This window comes from Podarcis vaucheri (assembly GCF_965113315.1).
Source record: "Podarcis vaucheri genome assembly, chromosome: 10".
Taxonomy (NCBI): domain Eukaryota; kingdom Metazoa; phylum Chordata; class Lepidosauria; order Squamata; family Lacertidae; genus Podarcis; species Podarcis vaucheri.
In genome coordinates, this window is record NC_138748.1 from 70,712,458 (window position 1) to 70,735,630 (window position 23,173).

The 23,173-nt window shown below is 50.1% G+C and overlaps 1 protein-coding gene across 4 annotated transcripts in view; it reads left to right on the forward strand.

Annotated features, from left to right (window-relative positions):
* The first annotated feature begins 871 nt into the window (after nucleotides 1–871).
* Nucleotides 872–23,173, forward strand: part of CCDC136 (coiled-coil domain containing 136) — a 50,777-nt gene continuing 28,475 nt past the window's right edge. The window contains exons 1-3 of one of the 4 annotated variants that reach the window (XM_082239065.1): nucleotides 872–1,066; nucleotides 10,241–10,492; nucleotides 13,799–13,873. In XM_082239065.1, coding sequence (XP_082095191.1) covers nucleotides 925–1,066; nucleotides 10,241–10,492; nucleotides 13,799–13,873 — 469 coding nt within the window. In that variant the 5' untranslated portion in view covers nucleotides 872–924. Of the gene's footprint in view, nucleotides 1,067–6,246; nucleotides 6,346–10,222; nucleotides 10,493–13,798; nucleotides 13,874–23,173 lie in introns of those variants that run through there. The other 3 variants (XM_082239064.1, XM_082239067.1, XM_082239066.1) reach the window with 3 other exon arrangements.

Genomic DNA, 23,173 nt, shown 5'->3' on the forward strand with positions numbered 1-23,173 from the left:
TTTGAGACTCCTTAGGGTAGTGATAAAGTGGGATATCAAATCCAAACTCTTCTTCTTCTTCTTCTTCTTCTTCTTCTTCTTCTTCTTCTTCTTCTTCTTCTTCTTGAGAACGACGAGCGAGTTCTCTCTCTCTCTCTGTATATAATTTTTATTGAGTTTTCTGTTTTGCAATTTAAAGTACTCCTTTTCACATCCCCCCTTTTTTTAAAAAAAGAGTTTATTAGACAAACAGGTTCTTAAAACACATGCAATACGAACAAAATAACATTCACTATGTTATAAAGATTATAAAGAATATACAAGTATTTGATCCCCTGCTAAATTTGCCCGTTTGCCCTCTGACGAAGAAATGACCAGTCCATAATTTTAATGGTAGCTTTATTGTAGCTGTGAGAGACAGAATAATAACAGGAAAACCCCCAGAAACCATCACTGTAAATATAAAAAGAAAAGAACGGAAAAGAACAGAAGAAAGAAAAAACAAAGAGAAAGAAGAAGAATGAAAGTGTGAATAAAGGCAAAGACATAATGTTATCCACCGCTTAAATCAGCAAAGAAAAGGAATTTCCGACTATGCCCATTGTACTAATTTACAATTAATCTATTATTTACACAGTTGTGTGAAGTTGTTTTTCGTTAACTTAATTTAACTTTATCTAACAAATACTTTTTACTGCATGGCTCATTCAATATCAGCCAGAAAGCATTTATTATTGCAGTACCCTTTGAGATATTCCTTCATTATGGACCATTCCTTGTTACGCTGGACCTCTCTGCAGCTACCGAGGCAGTGAGGCGTGCAGAAACCCCGCTTCCCCTCAGGGATGCTGTGTGGTCCGTTGCCAGGGAGACGCAGAATCTAGAACTCTGAGCGGCATCTCAGGTGAGAAGGATGCTCTGTGCAAGTGTGCCTCCAGCTTGTCTATGAGGCTGCCTGTGCTGGGGTGCGGGAGAACAGGGGAAGGTGTTCAGAATGTGACCTTCTGGACCAGGGTGCCAGAGCTTCTGAATCATCTCAGATTTGGCCCGGGAACTGAAAATCCGCTGATGGAGCAGCCTCCAGACAGTAAGGAAGAGGGGTGTGCTTTGAAGGTCAGAGAGGGAGAGGGAGAGAGAGAGGGGATTGTGTTTGGAGAGAGGTGCCATAGACACTGACGATGGTGATGAATTGAATTTGTATACTACCCTATACCTGTAGATCTCAGGGTGGTTCATATGTAAAATTGCAACACCAAAACCACAAAATAAATAATTAAGTACCTTGGGTTAAGGGAAGCGGGTGGGGCTGTGGGTTAAACCACAGAGCGTAGGACTTGCTGATCAGAAGGTCGGCGGTTCAAATCCCCATGACGGGGTGAGCTCCCGTTGCTCGGCCCCTGCTCCTGCCAACCTAGCAGTTCAAAAGCATGTCAAAGTGCAAGTAGATAAATAGGTACCACTGGGGCGGGAAGGTAAACGGTGTTTCCGTGCGCTGCTCTGGTTCGCCAGAAGCGGCTTAGTCCTGCTGGCCACATGACCCGGAAGCTGTACACTGGCTCCCTCGGCCAGTAAAGCGAGATGAGAGCCGCAACTCCAGAGTCGGCCACGACTGGACCTAATGGTCAGGGGTCCCTTTACCTTTACCTTTTACCTTGGGTTAAGAACTTAATTCATTCTGGAGGTCTGTTCTTAACCTGAAACTGTTCTTATCCTGAAGTACCACTTTAGCTAATGGGGCCTCCCACTGCTGCCACGCCGCCGCGCAATTTCTGTTCTCATCCTGAAGCAAAGTTCTTAACCTGAAGCACTATTTGTGGTTTAGCGGAGTATGTAACCTGAAGCATATGTAACCTGAAGCATAAGCAAAGTTCTTAACCTGCAGTACTATTACTGGGTTAGCGGAGTCTGTAACCTGAAGCGTCTGTAACCCAAGGTACCACTGTAATAAAAATAAGAACAAAGACAAGCCAGGAACACCCCTTCTCACAACACGTTTAAAAGGGCATCGGGTAGGCCAGGGGTCAGCAACCTTTTTCAGCCATGGGCCGGTCCACCGTCCCTCAGACCATGTGGGGGCCCGGACTATATTTTTTTTTTTGGGGGGGGAATAACGAATTCCTATGCCCCACAAATAACCCAGAGATGCATTTTAAATAAAAGGACACATTCTACTCATGTAAAAACACACTGATTCCTGGACCGTCTGCGGGATGGATTGAGAAGGCGATTGGGCCATAGGTTGCCTACCCCTGGGGTAGGCCCAGATTTTGTGTCTCCTGCAGGCTCAGAGCTGAAATGCTCTTTAAGTTTGTTTTGCACCTCTGAAAAGATGTGTTTGCCGCCTCCAGCCGCTGTCGCATGATCTCTGCTGCCCCCTGCTGGACACAGTGGCAAACGCAGACATAGTCCCGGACTGCAGTCAGACAGTCATCCCTATAAGACCAGTGGCGTAGTGTGGGGGGTGCAGGGGGGGCCGGCCGCACCGGGCACAGCATCTGGGGGGGGGGCGCGCTCGCCGACTCCGGAGTCGCCGAAGAGCCTCGGGCGCAGGCTGTAGCAGAGCCCCATGTCTCGCGGAACTGACAAGCTGGCAGCGGCTCTCAGCGCTCGCCGCGGTCCCCGCGCGTCAGGGCTGCGGAGGGCGCGCCAGGCAGCCCCTCCTCACAGCCCCGCTGCTGCTGCTGCAGCTGCTGGGCCATGTTGCATTTTCCTTGCCTCTCTGCCCCCCTCCTCCTCCGGGCAAGCGGCGTCATTTGGGCGGCAGCGCCAGCGGCAACTCGCCTCAGATCACCTGACGCGGCAGGTTAGGGGTTAGGGGGCGCAAATTACTTGCCTTGCCCCGGGTGCTGACAACTCACGCTACGCCGCTGTATAGGACACAGGTCCTGGATCACTGCCTTGCCGTGGCGAAGGGGCTTGAATAACTCAGAGAAGCTATGAGCTATGCCGTGCAGGGCCACCCAAGATGGACAGGTCAGAGTGGAGAGTTTTGACCAAATGTGATCCACCTGGAGCAGGAACCGGCAAGCCACTCCAGTATCCCTGCCAAGAAAACTCCATGGACAAAGACAACAGGCATATAAAAGTTATGACGCTGGAAGATGAGCCTCTCAGGTCGGAAGGTGTCCAACATGCTACTGAGGAAGAGTGGAGGACAAGTACAAGTAGATTCAGAGCTGATGAAGCGGCTGGGCCAAAGCCGAAAGGTCGCTCAGTTGCGGATATGCCTGGAAGTGAAAGTCCAATGCTGTAAAGAAAAATATTGCATAAGAATTGATGCTTTTGAATTCTGGTGCTGGATGAGACTCTTGAGAGTCCCATGGACTGCAAGAAGGTCAAACCTCTTCATTCTGAAGGAAATCAGCCCTGAGTGCTCATTGGAAAGACAGATCCTGAAGCTGAGGCTGAGACAGAGGACGAGATGGTGGGACAGTGTTCTTGAAGCTACCAGCATGAGTTTGACCAAACTGGGAGGCAGTGGAAGACAGGAGTGCCTGGTGTGCTCTGGTCCAGGGGGTCACGAAGAGGTGGACACAACTAAACAACAACAACAACAACAAAGGGCCGGCCCACTGCCTCAGGCGGCAGGATCAGTAGGGGCTCCTCCCACACTTTGTTCCTGATGTAGATCTTCACTACAGTCACTAGTTCGAGGCTGCCATCCTAGTTTAGACTAGGAAACCGATGCTTTTCAGCATCTTTATGCGCCCCCTCGCCCAGCTTGTTCGGAGTTTTGGGCTGGGTTGCCATCAGTATGCTGATGACACCCAACTCTATCTGTTGATGGATGGCCATCCTGACTCGGCCCCAGACACACTGACCAGATGTCTGGAAGCTGTGGCTGGATGGTTACGTGGGAGCCGGTTGAAGTTAAATCCTTTGAAGACAGAGGTCCTCTGGCTGGGGCGGGACGATATGGGATTGAGGGGGCAACTCCCATCTCTTGTGGGGGTGCAATTAGTGCCAGCACCATCCGTTAAGAGTTTGGGTGTAATCTTCGACGCCTCCCTTTCCATGGAGGCGCAGATTGCAGCTATAACAAAGGTGGCATTTTTCCATCTCCGCCAAGCTAAGCAGTTGGCTCCTTACCTCTCCCGCCCTGACCTAGCCACTGTGATCCACGCGATGGTCACCTCCAGACTGGATTATTGTAACTCGCTCTACATGGGGCTGCCCTTGAGACTGACCCAGAAACTCCAGCGGGTGCAGAATGCTGCAGCGAGACTCCTTACGAGGTCTTCGCTGCGAGATCACATTCACCCAGTGCTATACCAGCTGCGCTGGCTCCCGGTGGAGTACAGGATCAGGTTTAAGGTGCTGGTTTTAACCTTTAAAGCCCTATACAGCCTAGGACCCTCGTACCTACGGGACCGCCTCTCCTGGTATGCCCTACAGAGAAACTTACGGTCTTCAAATAAAAACATCTTGAAGGTCCCAGGCCAAAGAGAAGTTAGGCTAGAGCCAGGGCTTTTTCGGCTGTGGCTCCGATCTGGTGGAACACTCTGTCACAAGAGACCAGGGCCCTGTGGGACTTGACATCTTTCTGCAGGGCCTGCAAGACAGAGCTGTTCCACCAGGCCTTTGGCCAGGGCACAGCCTGACTCCCTCCCTCGGCAATCTTCGCGGAGCTCTGGCCCAATGGTTGCCAGTGGCCTGAATTAATTAATTTTATAATGAATGATTTTAGAGTGTTGTTTATGCTATACTTTTATACTGTTTTATTGTTGTTAGCCGCCTTGAGCCTGGCTTCGGCTGGGGAGGGCGGGATATAAATAAAATTTATTATTATTATTATTATTATTATTATTATTATTATTATTATTATGAGGCAGAGACTGCCCCCCCAGGTCACCACCAGCCAGGTGGATTTGAACCTCTCCCAGGAGCTCCGCGCAGGTGCTTCAAGTTTGTGTGCTGGGTGTTTGTGTGTGCCCGTTGTTGTTGTTGTTTAGTCGTTTAGTCGTGTCTGACTCTTCGTGACCCCCTGGACCAGAGCACGCCAGGCACTTCTGTCTTCCACTGCCTTCCGCAGTTTGGTCAAACTCATGTTTGTAGCTTCGAGAACACTGTCCAACCATCTTGTCCTCCGTCGTCCCCTTCTCCTTGTGCCCTCCATCTTTCCCAACATCAGGGTCTTTTCTAGGGAGTCTTCTCTTCTCATAAGGTGGCCAAAGTATTGGAGCCTCAGCTCCACGATCTGTCCTTCCAGTGAGCACTCAGGGCTGATTTCCTTCATAATGGATCGGTTGGATCTTCTTGCAGTCCATGGGACTCTCAAGAGTCTCCTCCAGCACCAGAATTCAAAAGCATCAATTCTTCAGCGATCAGCCTTCTTTATGGTCCAGCTCTCACTTCCATACATCACTACTGGGAAAACCATAGCTTGAACTATACGGACCTATGTGGGCAAGGTGATGTCTCTGCTTTTTAAGATACTGTCTAGGTTTGTCATTGCTTTTCTCCCAAGAAGCAGGCTTTAATTTCGTCACCATCTGCACTGTTCATGGAGCCCAAGAAAGTAAAATCTACCACTGCCTCCATTTCTTCCCCTTCTATTTGCCAGGATGTGGGGCTGGGCTGTGGGTCTCGGCTGGTGCTGAGCTTGCCCCCTACCGTTGCGTGCCAAGCGGACAACCCCGCCTGCTCCTTGCTGCGCGTCGATTCGAGCGCTTGCGCTTGGGAATAGCAGAGCTCGCCATATGGGAATGCGCATTTCGAGCGCTCCGCGCGTGTCTGGGGGCATGTCTGAGTGCCGGGAGCCTGGGGGGAGAGCCACGCGCTGATGCTCCCCGGCTCGGGCCATCTGCCAGAATGTGCGAGTGTATGCGCTGGCCCCTGCAAATGCACAAGCGTGTCGGTGGCTCTGAAGTTGTGAGGTTTTAACCTTTGGCTAAAGAGCAGGCCTCGCCAGAAACGCCACGGCCGGGTGTCCATTTATGTGCGCGTTTTGCGCTTGGTTGCGAGCCCTCCACAGCGGTTACGCGCGCGGAATGGCGAGCCGGAGACGCCTCCGATGTTTCCCGCTGGGCACCCGGGCGGCCAAAAGCTCGGCTGCGCGCTCCTGGGTACCGATTTCCAGCGCGCAACAGAAAGCATCTTTGGGTACCGGCGCGAGCGCGCCAAAGAGGTGTTGCGTTTGAGTTGCGCCAGCCCGGGTTGTGAGGATGGGCTCCGGGTAGCGCCAGCCCTCTGTCTCTCTCTGTGTGTGCGCCTTCCGCCAGCCTGGGGGTGGGCCTTGCCTCCTCCCCCTCCCCCTCCTCCCCCGCCTCCTGCTTCCCCTCCCCCCCTCCGTCTGCTTTTTCGCTCCAGAAACGGCCATGGAAGCAGCTGAGACGCAGCTGCTTGGGAGGCGGACGGAGAGAGCAGGTCAGTGATGGGGGGCGGTTTGATGGAGAGGAGGGGGGCGCAGCTCCAACTCCCGCAAGGACCCCCGCAACCCCCCTGCTCCCCTCCCCTTGCATCACCGCAGCCTTTCCGTTGCGTCCCCTCCATCCGTCTCCCTTCCAAGCGCCTTCACCTCTCCGGGGTCTTTCCCTCCTCCCCTCCTTCCCCGTCCCACCCCCCTCTCCCCCTCCCCCTCTCCACTTTCCACCTGTGGCTGCCCTTCCCCCCACCCCCCGTCCTGTGCCCACCTTCAGGGGCACGCGCAGCCCTCCCCCTCTGAGACCCTTCCCCACCCATCTCTCTCTTTGCAAAAAAAATATAGAGTCACACCTTGCGCTGATGACATCACGGGCGGTGGTTATGTCATCCGGCGGGCGAGGAGGGTATGTGGTGGAAAGTCCAGTCTCTTTGCTACCCGAGACCCTTTCCCCAAATATACACCTCTTGAGGAGTCCCGGCCCCGTTTGGAGAACAGGATTTGGGGGGAAACCGGTGGAGAAAAAGGAATGCAAAACGGGAGTTTTCTGGAGAGTGTTTGGGGTAGGGGAAAGTGGGTTTTCTGGAAATGCGGCTGAATTGTGTGTCTCTAACACACACACACACACACACACACACACACACACACACACACACACACACACAGAGGTTCTGGACGCTCCATCCTTTTGATCATTGAGGAGTTAGTCCGTTTTCCTGCCCCCCTTCCCCGGTTCCATCTGGACCCCACCCCCTTGAAATTGTGTCTAAAAGGGCTGCAGCGAGAAAAGGGCTTCTCTTTGTCCAAGGGGAATTGCATCTCTCTCTCCGCACCCCTCCAGCTGCCCACCCGATTTCTCTCCCCCCCCCCAACTGACCCAGTTACATAACCCTCCAAGAAAGAAGCGAGGATGCGATCTTCGGAGACTTGTGGGGTTGTGGAGGCCTTAGGAAGAATGTATCCCAATAAGGGATACATGCGTTGGGTGGTCTGTGCCCCATAACAGAACCCCGGTGGGGCTAGGGGGCTGCCCGGCCCTCCCCAGCCTCGCCCCAGATTGCCCCACCCTGCAGACACTGCAGCAGGCAGAAGTTCAAGGGACAGATACAGGAAAGCCCTTCTTCACGCAGTGCTGTTAACCTGTGGAACTCCCTGCCACAGGGATTTCAAAGGAGGTTAGGCAAATTCGTGGAGGAGGTGAAGAGGTTTAGACAGGCAGCCAAGCTTCTGAATGTCAGCTGCGGGAGGGAAGAGGGCTCTTGTGGTCGCATCCAAGAGAAGAGAGTTCTTGACTCGATGGGCTGTTGGCCTGATCCAGGCGGCTTGTCTTGGAATCATTGAATTGGAGAGTTGAAAGGGACCCCCAGGGGTCATCTAGTCCAACCCCCTGAAACGCAGGAATCTCAGCTCAAGCATCCAGGACAGGTGGACCAGGTCATTTTGGACTCAGCTGTCCATGGAGACACAGGTCCATTCTGTGTCCAGGGCAACTGTCTGCCAGCTCCACCTGGTACGCAGGATGAGACCCTATCTGCCCGCAGACTGTCTGGCCAGAGTGGTGCATGCGCTGGTTATCTCCCGCTTGGACTACTGCAACGCGCTCTCCGTGGGGCTACCTTTGAAGGTGACCCGGAAACAACAGAAATTGTGCTCCAGCTGCGCGGCAGCAGCAGGAGGCCCCATTCGCTAAAGTGGTGCTTCAGGTTAAGAACAGTTTCAGGTTAAGAACGGACCTCCGGAACGAATTAAGTATGTAACCAGAGGTACCACTGTGATTATTATTTATACCCCGCCCATCTGGCTGAGTTTCCGCAGCCACTCTGGGTGGCTCCCAATCGAGTGTTAAAAACAATACAGCATTAAATGTTAAAAACTTCCCTAAAGAGAGCTGCCTTCAGATGTCTTTTAAAAATGGGATAGCTGCTTATTTCCTTGACATCTGATGGGAGGGCGTTCCACAGGGCGGGCGCCACTACCAAGAAGGCCCTCTGCCTGGTTCCCTCTAACTTGGCTTCTTGCAGTGAGGGAACCGCCAAAAGGCCCTCGGCGCTGGACCTCAGTGTCCAGGCTGAACGATGGGGGTGGAGACGCTCCTTCAGGGATACTGGACCAAGGCCGTTTAGGGCTTTCAAGGTCAGCACCAACACTTTGAATTGTGCTCGGAAACGTACTGGAAGCCAATGCAGATTTCTCAGAACCGGTGTTATGTGGTCTTGGCGGCCGCTCCCAGTCACCAGTCTGGCTGGCGCATTCAGGATTAGTTGTAGTTTCCTGGTCACCTTCAAAGGTAGCCCCACGTAGAGCACATTGCAGTAGTCCAAGCGGGAGATAACAAGATCCCCTTTCTTTTATTTCTAACTTTAAAATTGGGCCTGTGACGCAGCTGCCGCTCAGAGGTTTGCAGAACGGAGTGCAAATCCATGAGAAATTGTTGCTGATGCGTTAATTTATATAAAGCATAAAGCCAGGATAGCTTTGCAAGCGCAAAAACCAATTGCACGAATATTAAAATATAAACACCCGTAATTAAAATGCACGATAAAGCTATTCCATTAGAATTATTACAGTATAGGCACCCATAATTAAAATGGGCAAGGAAGTAATTCCGTTAGAGCAACACGGTAATTAAAACAGAAGTCTGGGTTGGAGAACTCGAGGGAAAAGCCTGCGTAAATGGAGGGGGTGATTTTAAAAGCCGGCAGAATGACAGTGTAGATGGGGAAGAGCAGTATCTCAGAGGTAGAGGATCTGCAGAAGGTTCTGAGTTCGATTCCTGTCACCTCCAGGTAGGACTGGGAATGCCTTCAATCTGAAACTAGGACAGCTGCTGTTGGCCAGTGCAGACAATACTGGGCTGGATAGACCAAGAGTCTGAGGCACCCTCCTGTTGCTGGAAACCCCAGGAGGGGAGGGGGGTGTTCTTATGGTCAGATCCTGCTTCCAGGTTTCTCCCCCTCCTGCTTCCAGCCAACAGAGGACACTGGGGTTATCCCCATATGGGATAGATCCCCATGTATATACTTTGTAACTAAGTCTGCCTTCAGGGATCCAACTGTGAACTGATGATGTGAGTAAACTTCTTTTATATACTTTACACAAGATTGTGGTGTGTTTATTCTTTTAAGAGGCACGCGGGTGGCGTTGTGGGTTAAACCACAGAGCCTAGGACTTGCCGATCAGAAGGTCAGCGGTTCGAATCCCCGCGACAGGGTGAGCTCCTGTAGCTCGGTCCCTGCTCCTGCCAACCTAGCAGTTCAAAAGCACACCAGAGTGCAAGTAGATAAATAGGTACCACTCCGGCGGGAAAGTAAAGGGCGTTTCCGTGTGCTGCTCTGGTTCTCCAGAAGCGGCTTAGTCATGCTGGCCACATGACCCGGAAGCTGTACGTCGGCTCCCTCGGCCAGTAAAGCGAGAGGAGCGTCGCAACCCCAGAGTCGGCCACAACTGGACCTAATGGTCAGGGGTCCCTTTACCTTTACCTTTAAGGGAACTTACCAGGAACCTGATAGTGAGAGGGTTACACAAGCATGCAACCAGTTATCCGCTGTGCGTTTAAAAGGGGAATGTGAAACTTTGCTAAGTAAAGGAACTTGCTAGCTCAAGTTAGGAAGGATATTGATAAACAATATATCTTCTCCTGCCTCTCTGAACATTCCCACACACCTGCCTCCTGCTGAAGTTCTGCTTGTCTGCCAGAAGATGGCGAAAGCTGCTTGTGTTAACATGGCGGGCGGCCGACTCTCCTTCCTTAGAGATTTATAAGCAGAGGTTGGACAGACAACTGCAAGGGATTCAGTGCTCTAAGGGGGTTGGACTAGATGACCCCTGGGTGTCCCTCCAAACTCTACGATTCTCCTCTCCCGTTCTGCCTTTTGCTGACAGAGGCATGTTTCCTCCCAGGTGAGGTGGAGACCCCCAATGTCGAAATAAACGAGTTGGAGGAGGAAGATGAGGAAGATGAAGAGGAGGAGGAGGAGGAGGACGAGGATGATGAGGTGGAGGTCAGGAACTTGGACTCTTCGGACGACGAGAATGAGCTGGACGAGGAGAAGCAGCGGGAGTTGAGAGCCCAGGTGATGCGTTTGCTGGACGAGCTGGAAGAAGTCCGGGAGGTGGCCCTCAAGCACGAAGGGGATTCCCTCGAATTGCAAGGTGGGTGTCTTGCCTCAGGGCTGCGGGGTCCCTGGAACCTGCCACTTTTTTCAGGTCGTGTCAGTTTCCTCCAGACGACCCACCTGTGGAACGATCTGCTTGCACAAATCTTATGCAAAAAAGTTAGATTATATATCTGCTCTTTGGTATGCGTTCGCACAGATTGGCTTATGGTTCTGAAAATGGGTGGTAGTATAGCGGTTTGCCCGACTCTCTAAGGAAGAGAATAACACAATAAAACAGTCACAGTTCGTTGCACAATCAATACTTTTTAGCTTAATTAATTCAACAAAGTCGATGGAAAAGAGGTACCGGTGGCGTACTTTTCCCAGACACTCAACGCAACCGAGCGGAACTACTCGCAAATCGACAAGGAGGGTCTGGCAATCGTGAAGGGAGTAAAAAAATTCCATGATTTCTTGTACGGGCGGCCCTTCACCGTGGTGACTGACCACAAGCCGTTGCTTGGCTTGTTTGCCCCCGAAAAGCAGACCCCCCAAGTGCTGTCTCCTCGCGTCCTCAGGTGGTCAATTTTCCTTGCCAGCTACCAGTATGCACTGATTCACTGCCCGGGGAAGGCGATGGGCCATGCGGACGGCCTCAGCAGGCTACCACTACCGGAAACAGGCCCCGACCCAGCACCTGCACAAGAGGTTATGAGCCTGGAGCTGCTTCCCGACCGCCCCATTCAGGCACAAGAAGTTGCACACCATTCCAAGAAAGATAGGGTCATCTCCCGGGTCCTGGACTGGGTGTGGAGGGGATGGCCCAGCAGCAGCCCCAGGCCAGAATTCGCCGGCTACACAACCCGCAAACATGAACTGTCAGCCCACAAGGGGTGCCTGTTATGGGGAAGCAGGGTCGTTGTTCCCCAGCCCCTCCGCAAAAGGGTCCTCACAGCCCTACACGAGACACACCCAGGGGTAGTGAGAATGAAGGCCCTTGCCAGGAGTTATGTGTGGTGGCCGAAGGGACCGCCCCAGGCCTCAAGACTGGGGCGTATATATGGGGGTCTTGGGCTGCCCAGATGACAAGACCCCCCCCCACTCTGCTTCGCTGTGACTACATTATTTCCACAGCATTTGATATTTTCATTTACATACATTCATTCGAAATAAGATGGGTTTATGAAGCAATTCTCTACCCTCCCACTACACTGACGAAGAATTCTATGAAACAGTAGTCATTATCCAGAATCACTGTTCAGCGTTGGACATCATATTTGCTGAATACACAAAGCTTCACAGCTTGTCTTTGTTGGGATACTGCCAGGGAGATAAAGTCCATCATGGCCCCAAGCCGTTTGCCGGACGATCCATCGATCTCCCGTAGGCACGCAGTATCATCGATTAGCGACATGAGTCTCTAGAAAATATTTTGCCACATTCTAGAGCTCATGCACACTCTTATCAGCAGATAATTGCACAGCCAAAAGTCGCACTCAGGAGAGCATTATTTACAAGCTTTATTCAGCGTTGATCAGAACAGAGAAAGACATGACTGCCTGCGTCAGTGTCTCCGACAGAGAGAGAAATGAAAGCAATAGAAAACATAAACATCCTGTGAACAGGAAATACGCAGGCTGTGACACAAACGTCCTGCTCCCTTTTAAGGTGGAACGGAAATATCCTAACAGTCTTTCACCGTACAAAGCCTGGTACCTCGCTTCTTTTAAAGATTTCCAGAGACTTTGAGACTAAAGATTTCATTTTGGACTTGTTATGGTTTGAAGGAATTCTATAAAAGATTGTCTATTGCGTATGTACATGGTCATCGTGTTGCCTAGACATTGCTGACGTTCTCTTTGCAACAGAGGGGTTTGTTTGGTTTCTTATTGTGAAAATCCTGACAGAAGACTTTAGCCAATTTCAGCTCGGACACTGCTTTCATCTGCAGTATTCCGGGTATGTCTGGGAAATTCTGGATGTATGGCAACTCTAACAAGGTGCCATCCAGCCGCCTTAGGGACTCCACTCTGGGTTTGTGTTGGAATTTCTCCTGAGCCTCTTTTCCCTCAGAATTTATCCCACAAGCCAGCAAGTAGAATTTAATACAGTGGTACCTTGGTTCTCAAACGCCTTGGTACACAAACAGCTAGGAACCCAAACCCTGCAAACCTGGAAGTAAGTCTTCCGGTTTGCGAACTTTTTTCAGAAGCCGAACGTGCTCCGTTTTGAGTGCCACACTTCCGATCTGAGTGCCACACTTCTGTTTTGAGTGTTACGCTGAGATCTGTCTGCTTTTGCTATTTATTTTGTGTTTTTGCAGCTTTTTAAGTTTTGGTCTTCTCAGAGGCGGAGCTAGCTGCTCTGGCACCCAGAGGGGCAGACATGCTGTGCTCCTGCGGGCAGGGCTAGCCGCCCATGGGGGCAGGGCGAGGGGCTAGCGTCCCGGGGGGTTGGCGCCCGTGGCAATATCACCCCCCCAGGGATGACACCCAGGGTGGACCTCACCCCACGCACCCCCTTTCCTCCGCCAGTGGTTTTTGTGACTGTGTGGAACCCAGTTCAGCTACTGATTGATTGTGTGACTGCAGTACATTGTTTATTGCTTTCATTTTATGGATCAGTGGTCTTGTTAGATAGTAAAATGCATGGTAATTTGCTGTTTTAGGGGTTGTTTTTAAGTCTGGAACGGATTAATCCATTTTGCATTACTTTCTATGGGAAAGTGCGCCTTGGTTTTGGAACGCTTTGGTTTTGGAACGGATTTCCGAAATGGATTAAGTTTGAGGACGAAGGTACCACTGTAAATGGTAAAGGTGCAGGCAGCTTTTAAGCAACATTGCGCAGGGTCTGCCAAGCTCAGCCTTGGTTCCCCAGCCAGGAGGCACACGCCTGCTTTTGGAACGGACTTCCGGAACGGATTAAGTTTGAGAACCAAGGCACCACTGTAAATGGTAAAGGTGCAGGCAGCTTTTAAGCAACATTGCGCAGGGTCTGCCAAGCTCAGCCTTGGTTCCCCAGCCAGGAGGCACACGGCTGCTTTTGGAACGGACTTCCGGAACGGATTAAGTTTGAGTACCAAGGCACCACTGTAAATGGTAAAGGTGCAGGCAGCTTTTAAGCAACATTGCGCAGGGACTGCCAAGCTCAGCCTTGGTTCCCCAGCCAAGATTTCACTTTGCTTCTGTAACAGAAGCCAGGGTTTCGGAGAGACAGCTGTGTAACACAGAGGAGCCATAGCAAGGAAGGTGATCTGCATGTTGCTTTTGAGAAGCTGAAGAGAGGGAACTCCTGGCTCTTGAATTTGTGGCTGCCTCCTCAAGAGGTCAACAGTTTATTCTGCTTTTTCTCCCTGCGGCAGGGTTGCTGGAAGACGAGAGACTTGCCAGTGCACAGCAGGCAGAAACCTTCACGAAGCAGATTCAGAGACTACAAGGTCAGTCCTGGCCTTTGTGTTTGTTTGTTTGTTTGTGTGTAATGAATTGGTTTACTGATTTACTGCAATTTTATTTAGTGTCTAAATATGCCACATTTTCCCGAGCTGGGTTTCAAGGCAGCTCCTGACATTTGAAAACTCTGCTAGAAAATAGCGGTAAGCCAAAAAGACACAGCACATAAGGAAAAAGGAATGGGGTTGGAGAAGGAAAAATATATATGCAAACTTAGGCATCTGTTCTTAACAGTTAAGGTTCTTGTTGGAACCAGCCAGGGATGGAGAGTGGTTCATGGAGCCCAAGCCTGTTTACAATTCTGAATTTTAAATTGTTATAACCTTCCCTGGGACCGACTGGTGGAGAGCATGGAATAAGTTTGATGCTGGTGATGATAAATGCAAAGTAAGAAAAACAAGCTAGTTGAAAACGATCGCTAAAATGCCTCAAAGCAGGAACTGAAAATATAATTTACTCTGACAGCAGCCCAGGCATCAGCGTTGTCTAGACATAGGTTTCCAAAGACCTGGCTGAACAGGAAGGTCTTAGTCTGCCGATGGAAAGATAATAAAGAGGGAAAGACTCTAATCTCTCCTCAATATGGGAGCAGCCGCGGAAAAGGCTCTGTCTTGTGTTGCTACCAGCCGTGTTTCTGAGGTCGAGGGGCTGAGAGGAGATTCTAAAGGGCATAAATGTTGCCAGGGTTTGATTTGGTCTAAAATTCCTCCGTTGTGTCTCGGAAGCCGTTTCCCCCTTCCGTGAGAGCTCAGGCACATTGGTGGGGGACTTCATTGGTGTCAGCAGTGGGATATATCACTGGAGGGGGAGAGTCTCTTGCCCAGCCGCTTCCTCCCCACGGGAAGTGGTCGTCATTTGAGGCCCTTTTTGTGTCCCCGCTCTAAGATGGTCAAAGGCCTGGAAACGATGCCTTATGAGGAACGGCTAAGGGAGCTGGGCATGTTTAGCCTGGAGAAGAGGAGGTTAAGGGGTGATATGATAGCCATGTTCAAATATATAAAAGGATGTCACCTAGAGGAGGGAGAAAGGTTGTTTTCTGCTGCTCCAGAGAAGTGGACACGGAGCAATGGATCCAAACTACAAGAAAGAAGATTCCACCTAAACATTAGGAAGAACTTCCTGACAGTAAGAGCTGTTTGACAGTGGAATTTGCTGCCAAGGAGTGTGGTGGAGTCTCCTCCTTTGGAGGTCTTTAAGCAGAGGCTTGACAACCATATGTCAGGAGTGCTCTGATGGTGTTTCCTGCTTGGCAGGGGGTTGGACTCGATGGCCCTTGTGGTCTCTTCCAACTCTATGATTCTAAGAGAAGTCTAGAGCAGGGGTCAGCAAACCTTTTCTTTCTTTCTTTTTTCAAGTAAATTTTTATTGTTTTCCTTACATATTCTTTTCCAACAAACCATATTAATGCCATACATTTCCTTTGACTCTGCCGAGTCGTGACTCCCCCCCCCTGCAATCGGTATATTTAACCCCTTTCTATCGCACACATCATTCTCATAATAATACTATTATACATTGAAGTTATTATGTCAATCCTGCTAGTGTCATGACCTCTTTACAATTCTCCTTTAAATATTCAATAAATTTACTCCAATTCATAGAATCATAGAGTTGGAAGAGACCACAAGGGCCATCGAGTCCAACCCCCTGCCAAGCAGGAAACACCATCAGAGCACTCCTGACATATGGTTGTCAAGCCTCTGCTTAAAGACCTCCAAAGTAGGAGACTCCACCACACTCCTGAGCAGCAAATTCCACTGTCAAACAGCTCTTACTGTCAGGAAGTTCTTCCTAATGTTTAGGTGGAATCTTCTTTCTTGTAGTTTGGATCCATTGCTCCGTGTCCGCTTCTCTGGAGCAGCAGAAAACAACCTTTCTCCCTCCTCCATGTGACATCCCTTTATATATTTGAACATGGCTATCATATCACCCCTTAACCTCCTCTTCTCCAGGCTAAACATGCCCAGCTCCCTTAGCCGTTCCTCATAAGGCATTGTTATTTTGGTATCTACCAATTATTTTGGTATCTTTGGTCTTCCTGGTCGCAGATCCTTCCTGACAATTTGGCAAGTTCTGCGTATTCTGTCAACTTCACCTGCCACTTCTGGATGGTCTTGTGTTTTCCATCTTTGGGTCAGGAGGGTTCTTGCGGCGGCCGTAGCATACATGAACAGATTTGGGTCTCCCATTTTGATTTCCATTCCTATTAAACCTAATAGACACGCTTCCAGTCTTTTGGGAAAAGTATACCGAAATATTTTTTTTGAGTTCATTATAAATTGATTCCCAATTTTTTTTAACCTTATCACAGGTCCACCAGCAGCAAACTTTTTCATCAGGGGGCCGGTCCCCTGTCCCTCAGACCTTGTGGGGGGCCGGACTATATTTTGAAAAATATAAATGCCCTCAAGCCGGTCCTGCAGCTGCCTCTGGACATGGTCGCGAATTTAAGCTGCGCTTTAACTTCTCACGGTCGGAATTTAGGGGGGGGGGACTGCGGCTTATATTTGGGCCAATACGGTAATATTCTAGTGTAGATGGTTTTGGCTTTGTAATTGATCTTCTGGCCCCATTCCAAACGCACAAGGGGGTTGGGCTAGATGACCTCTGGGGATCCCAACCAAAAGTCCACAATTCTGCGAAGGGTCTCCCCTTTGTCCCCGGATGCGCCCCTCTCCTCCCACAACACTTGGTTTCTTCCTCCCCAGTTCGCTCACCGGCCTTTTGATGTATTTATAGGCCCATAACCCAGCTCCTTCTCGTCGAGCGAGTGTTAATCTGTGCAGAATGCTGCTATAAATAGCGTGGACACTGTACGGAGGGCGCCACGTGTCCCCGAAGCGGCAGGTGGCGAGTCTATATGTGGCGATTCTGCCCGGGGCTCGAGCAATCCATGGGGACCGGGGATGGGGTCAGCCTCGAAGGGCTGGCGCAGGGAGGGACGCCAGCCAGGCAAGACGGTGGGACAGCCTCAGGACAGTTTGAGGTTCAGAGGAGGCCAACTGGTACTTCCCCGTTTTTTTTTTAACCGAGCTTTGACCGCTAGGCACTGCTGCCTCTTCTTGCTGCAACCTCTGAGATCCCCAGCAGTTGTGAGAGCAAAGCACCGGAAAATGATCTGGAGGTCGGAGTGCACATCGCGGCCTTGTAAAGGTAAAGGGACCCCTGACTGTTAAGTCCAGTCGCGGACGACTCTGGGGTTGCGGCGCTCACCTCGCTTTTTTGGCCAAGGGAGCCGGCATACAGCTTCCGGGTCATGTGGCCAGCATGACGAAGCCGCTTCTGGAGAACCAGAGCAGCGCACGGAAACGCTGTTTACCTTCCTGCCGGAGCGGTGCCTATTCGTCTACTTGCACTTTGATGTGCTTTCGAACTGCTAGGTTGGCAGGAGCAGGGACCGAGCAACGGGAGCTCACCCCGTCGCGGGGATTCGAACCTCCGCCCTTCTGATCAGCAAGCCCAAAAGGCTCTGTGGTTTAACCCACAGCGCCACCCGCATTCTGCTTTTTCAGGTTAAAGGTAAAGGTAAAGGGACCCCTGACCATTAGGTCCAGTTGTGGATGACTCTGGGGTTGTGGCGCTCATCTCGCTTTACTGGCTGAGGAAGCCGGCGTACAGCTTCCGGGTCATGTGGCCAGCAGGACTAAGCCGCTTCTGGCAAACCAGAGCAGTGCACGGAAACACCATTTACCTTCCCAACGGAGTGGTACCTATTTATCTACTTGCACTTTGAGGTGTTTTCGAACTGCTAGGTTGGCAGGAGCTGGGACCGAGCTCACCCCGTCGCGGGGATTTGAACTGCCGACCTTCTGATCGGCAAGTCCTAGGCTCTGTGGTTTAGTCTACAGCGCCACCCGCGTGAAAGCAAAGCACTGGAAAAGGATCTGGAGGCAGGAGTGCGCCTCGTGGTCTTGACACCGTTGCAAATTGAGCAGATCTACACCAGATGGAGCTCGTCTCCCGTGCAAAGGCAGATGCCGTCCATCAAACCAACTCACAAATCTCCAGCACGGCTTTTGTCCGAAAGGCCCTCTTCTGTCTTCATGTCCTGCGCTGGGCTGCATTCTTTGAAATTTCAGTAAATCATAGGATTGTAGAGTTGGAAGGGATCCCAGGGGTCATCTAGTCCAACGCCCTAAAATGCAGGAATCCCCCCCAATTTTTTTTATTCATTTTATAACACAACTAAACAACACAAACAGAAAAACAAACAATACAAACAAATTCTTGTCTTATCCTTATTTTTTCTAAACATTGTTAGGTGGGCTTCCCCCAGGCCCCCCTATCTGATTTTCATTTTACCTCATCTTTAGCAGGTTACATATATCATAATTTTTAACCATTTTTTAAAATCACTCTTACTTTTACCATAAAAATCTTCACATTTTATCACTTACTTTAAAATTGTTGTTGTTTTGTTGTTTAGTCGTTTAGTCGTGTCCCACTCTTTGTGACCCCCTAGACCAGAGCACACCAGGCCCTCCTGTCTTCCACTGCCTCCCGCAGTTTGGTCAAACTCATGCTGGTCTCTTCGAGAACACTGTCCCACCATCTCGTCCTCTGTCGTCCCCTTCTCCTTGTGCCCTCCATCTTTCCCAACATCAGGGTCTTTTCCAGGGAGTCTTCTCTTCTCATGAGGTGGCCAAAGTCTTGGAGCCTCAGCTTCAGGATCTGTCCTTCCAGTGAGCACTCAGGGCTGATTTCCTTCAGAATGGAGAAGTTTGATCTTCTTGCAGTCCATGGGACTCTTAAGAGTCTCCTCCTCCTTTCAGGCCGAGGGAGCCAGCGTTTGTCAGCAGACAACTTTCCGGGTCATGTGGCCAGCAGGACTAAGCCGCTTCTGGCGCACGAAGGACCGTGACAGAAACCAGAGTGCATGGAAACGCCGTTTACCTTCCCGCCACAGCGGTACCTATTTATCTACTTGCACTGGTGTGCTTTCGAACTGCTAGGTTGGCAGGAGCTGGGAGCTCACCCTGTTGCCATTGCAGAGATTGATAGTCATAGGGGGAGGCGAGCCATTGCTCTGTTATCATGATTGTATTCTAAGTTCGACTTGGCAAATCCTCCCCTGGAAAGACTGATTTATGGTGCAACCTGTCTGGGAAAATTAATGAGCAAACGCCTCGATTCTATTTCATCGGAACTGAGAAAAGATGGCGTCTGCCACCCGAGGAGGATTTTTGGATGGATTCGGTATAAATACCAGCGTGTGAGGATTTATTGCAAACAAAAGACTTACCAGCTATAAAAAAAGGGAGAGTCATACAAAGTTCACACAGAAGCATAATATTGTTTAGTTTAACTCGCCTGTGGAAACAACTCAGAGGCTATTAATAAGAAGGATAATAACAAGAAGATCGAAAGATGGGACTGGTGAACACTAAAAGCAGCAGAAATATGAGATGATTGGACCCCACTGAACTCAAAGCATGGGAACCCCCAACAAAAATTTATAATTTGGCAAAATATTTGGACTTTATGATATGTGCTTGTATAATTTGGAATAATTAATGTGACTTGATTGGATTGCTAAAATGGAAAACAATAAAAAAATATTTTTTAAAAAAGGAAAGGAGCTGGTCCTCTGCTGGGGGCCAGCTGGGCAAATGCCCAGTCATGCCACCCTCTGGGTGCAGTCTGATGCCACCACCTCATTCTGCAAAACTTGTAGTATGGCTCTCCGGGAATCAGTTGCTTTGGAGTGACTCCCCAGGAGGGCATCCTTCTGAGTAAATGAGGAAAGGTGATTTCAGACCTCTTGAAACCAGCCCCGATCGACTTTCTTCTTGGCAAGATGCCGTCTGCAAAAAGACTCTCCGAAGCCAATTTTATCAAAGTAGGCTTGGTGAGCCAGACCCAATAGTTCTGGAGCTGTAGATTTTTAAAAAACGTATTGCTTTTTTCCTCGCTTGATATTTATAGACCGGCTTTTAACAGAAGGGGGCTTGCAAGGTGGTTTGTGACAGTTTAAAAACACAGTTTTAAAACGACATTCCGGCAGCAGCAGAGATGCAGGCTGTTTCCTATGTTCTGTGTGGCTGGGATTTTCCCCCTTGTGCTCTGACCTTTGGCAAAAGTGCCAGGTTTTCTTGCTTTATGCAAAAATCCTGACATCTTTGGAGAAGGGCTGGGAAAAACCTGTGTCTTGAACAGAGACAATGTGGAGCCAGATGGACAAAGGATTTAATTTGGCTGAAGGCCGCTCCCTGCGTCTTTACAGTCATGCCTTCATGCTGCTGAAGAGAGCAATAGAATAAGGCTCTGTTCCGGGGCTCTCAAATCCCTTGCTACAAAAACACAAACTTTTGAGATCAAAACAGACACATTTCCCTGTAACCTAGGAATCACATGTAAACACTGAGGCATTTTGATTATTGTTGAACTGCTTGTTTTGCAGACTCGTAACGCTTGCAGATTTGACAAGGATAGTAATATAGAGAGTTTAAGGGGTGGGGGAAAGCAACATGAGTCTACACCTGAAAAATGGAACAGCTCTTTTTATTTTTATTTTTGCAACCATTCCGTTCATTCAAGCGCAAAATGAACTAGTAAAGGTAAAGGGACCCCTGATCATTAGGTCCAGTCGTGACCGACTCTGGGGTTGCACGCTCATCTCGTTCTATAGGCCGAGGGAGTCGGCATTTGTCCGCAGACAGCTTCCGGGTCATGTGGCCAGCATGACTAAGCCGCTTCTGGCGAACCAGAGCAGCGCACGGAAACGCCGTTTACCTTCCTGCCAGAGCGGTACCTATTTATCTACTTGCGCTTTGACGTGCTTTCGAACTGCTAGGTTGGCAGGAGCAGGGACTGAGCAACGGGAGCTCACCCCGTCGTGGGGATTCGAACCACCAACCTTCTGATCGGCAAGCCCTAGGCTCAGTGGTTTAACCCATAGCGCCACCCGCATCCCACAGCGCCACCCATTCCGTTCATTCAAGCGCAAAGTGAAATAGTAGGATGTTCCAAAAAGCAGCCTCATTAAAACTGCTGCTGCTGCTATTATTATTATTATTATTATTATTATTATTATTATTATTATTACTACTACTACTACTACTACTACTATTACTATTATTATTTTATTAAAATCAAGAGCAGCGTCAGCTTCAGTTCGTGGGGTCCCTTGGGAAAAAATGCCTGCAGTAGACCCCCTTCTTGCTCGCCCTTGAACCCTATTACAGCACTGCCTCCAGCAACCTGGACATTTTAGACTACAACTCCATGATGGGAATTGTTAGGTCTGGGTGTTCATCAATGTGTGGATGATACCTAGCTCTACCTCTTTCAAATCAGAACCAGTGAAGGTGGAGAAGTGTCCTGTGTGAGTGTCTGGAGGCGGTTGGAGGACGGATGGCGGCTACAAGATTGAGGTTGAATCCTGACAAGACAGAAGTACTGTTTTGGGGGGACAGGGGGCGAGCGGGTGTGGGGGACTCCCTGGTCCTGAATGGGGTAACTGTGCCCCTGAAGGACCAGGTGTGCAGCCTGGGAGTCATTTTGGACACACAGCTGTCCATGGAGGCGCAGGTTAATTCTGTATCCAGGGTGGCTGTCTACCAGCTCCACCTGGTACGCAGGATGAGACCCTCCCTGCCCGCAGACTGTCTCGCCAGAGTGGTGCATGCTCTGGTTATCTCCCGCTTGGACTACTGCAATGCTCTCTACGTGGGGCTACCTTTGAAGGTGACCCAGAAACTACAACTAATCCAGAATGCGGCAGCCAGACTGGTGACTGGGAGTGGCCCCCAAGACCATATACCACTGGTCTTGAAAGACCTACACTGGCTCCCAGTCCGTTTCCGAGCACAATTTAAAGTGTTGGTGCTGACCTTTAAAGCCCTAAACGGCCTCGGTCCAGTATACCTGAAGGAGTGTCTCCACCTCCATGGTTCTGCCCGGACACTGAGGTCCAGCTCCGAGGGCCTTCTGGCGGTTCCCTCACTGCGCTAAGTGAGTTTACAGAGAACCAGGCACAGGGCCTTCTCGGTGGTGGCACCCTCCCTGTGGAACGCCCTCCCACAGATGTCAAAGAGAAAAACAACTACCAGACTTTTAGAAGACATCTGAAGGCAGCCCTCTTTAGGGAAGCTTTTCATGTTTAATAGGTTATTGTATTTTAATATTCTGTTGGAAGCTGCCCAGAGTGGCTGGGGAAACTCAGCCAGATGGGCGGCGTATAAATAATAAATTATTATTATTATTACCCAAAACATCTGGAGGGCACCAGACTCAGAGCAATTTGGAAAGTTCAGCCGGTGCAGAATTTGGCGGCCAGGTTGCTCACAGGGGCAAGATGGCTTGAGTGTATTACACCGATCTTGGCCCGACTGCGTTGGCTGCTTCTTAGTTTCTGGGTCCGATTCAAAGTGCTGGTGTTGACCTACAAAGGCTCAAATGGCTCAGAACCGCAACCCTCTCACCATATGAACCGACCCGGACCCTGAGATCATCTTTGGAGGACCTTTTTGGCGTTCCCCCTCCTTGAGAGGCCAGGAGGTTGGCAACACGAGAACAGGGCCTTTTTGGTGGTGGTTCCCCGTAAGTGAGATGCTCTCCCCAGGGAGTCTCAGCTATATCTCTTTAGGTGCCAAGCGAGAAACACTCCTCTTCTCACAGGCCTTTGCAAGGGTCAGCAAACTTTTTCAGCGGGGGGCCGGTCCACTGTCCCTCAGATCTTGTGGGGAGCGGGCTATACATTAGTACCTCTGGATACGAACGGGATCCGTTCCGGAGCCCCATTCGCATCCAGAAGCAAACGTAACTAGCGATGGCACATCTGTGCACGGGCGCGTCACTTTTCGCTGCTTCCGTGCATGTGCGTGATGTCATTTTGAGCGTCTGCGCATGCGCGAGCGGCGAAACCCGGAAGTAACGTGCTCCGTTATTTCCGGTTTGCCACGGAGCGCAACTCCAACGTGCTCAACATGAAGCATATTCAACCTGAGGTATGACTGTATTTTGGAAAAAAACAACCAATGAACGAATTCCTATACCCCACAAATAACTCAGAGATGCATTTTAAATAAAAGGACACATTCTACTCCTGTAAAAACACGCTGATTCCCGGACCGTCCGCAGGCCAGATTTAGAAGGCGATTGCGCTGGATCCAGCCCCTGGGCCTTAGTTTGCTTAACCACAGACTAATCAAACAATCTACGGCTTTTATGGTTTGTTGTTTCTGTTTGTTACTTGTTACTCTTCGTGACCCCCTGGACCAGAGCACGCCAGGTACACCTGTCTTCCACTGCCTCCCGCAGTTGGGTCAAACTCATGCTGGTCTCTT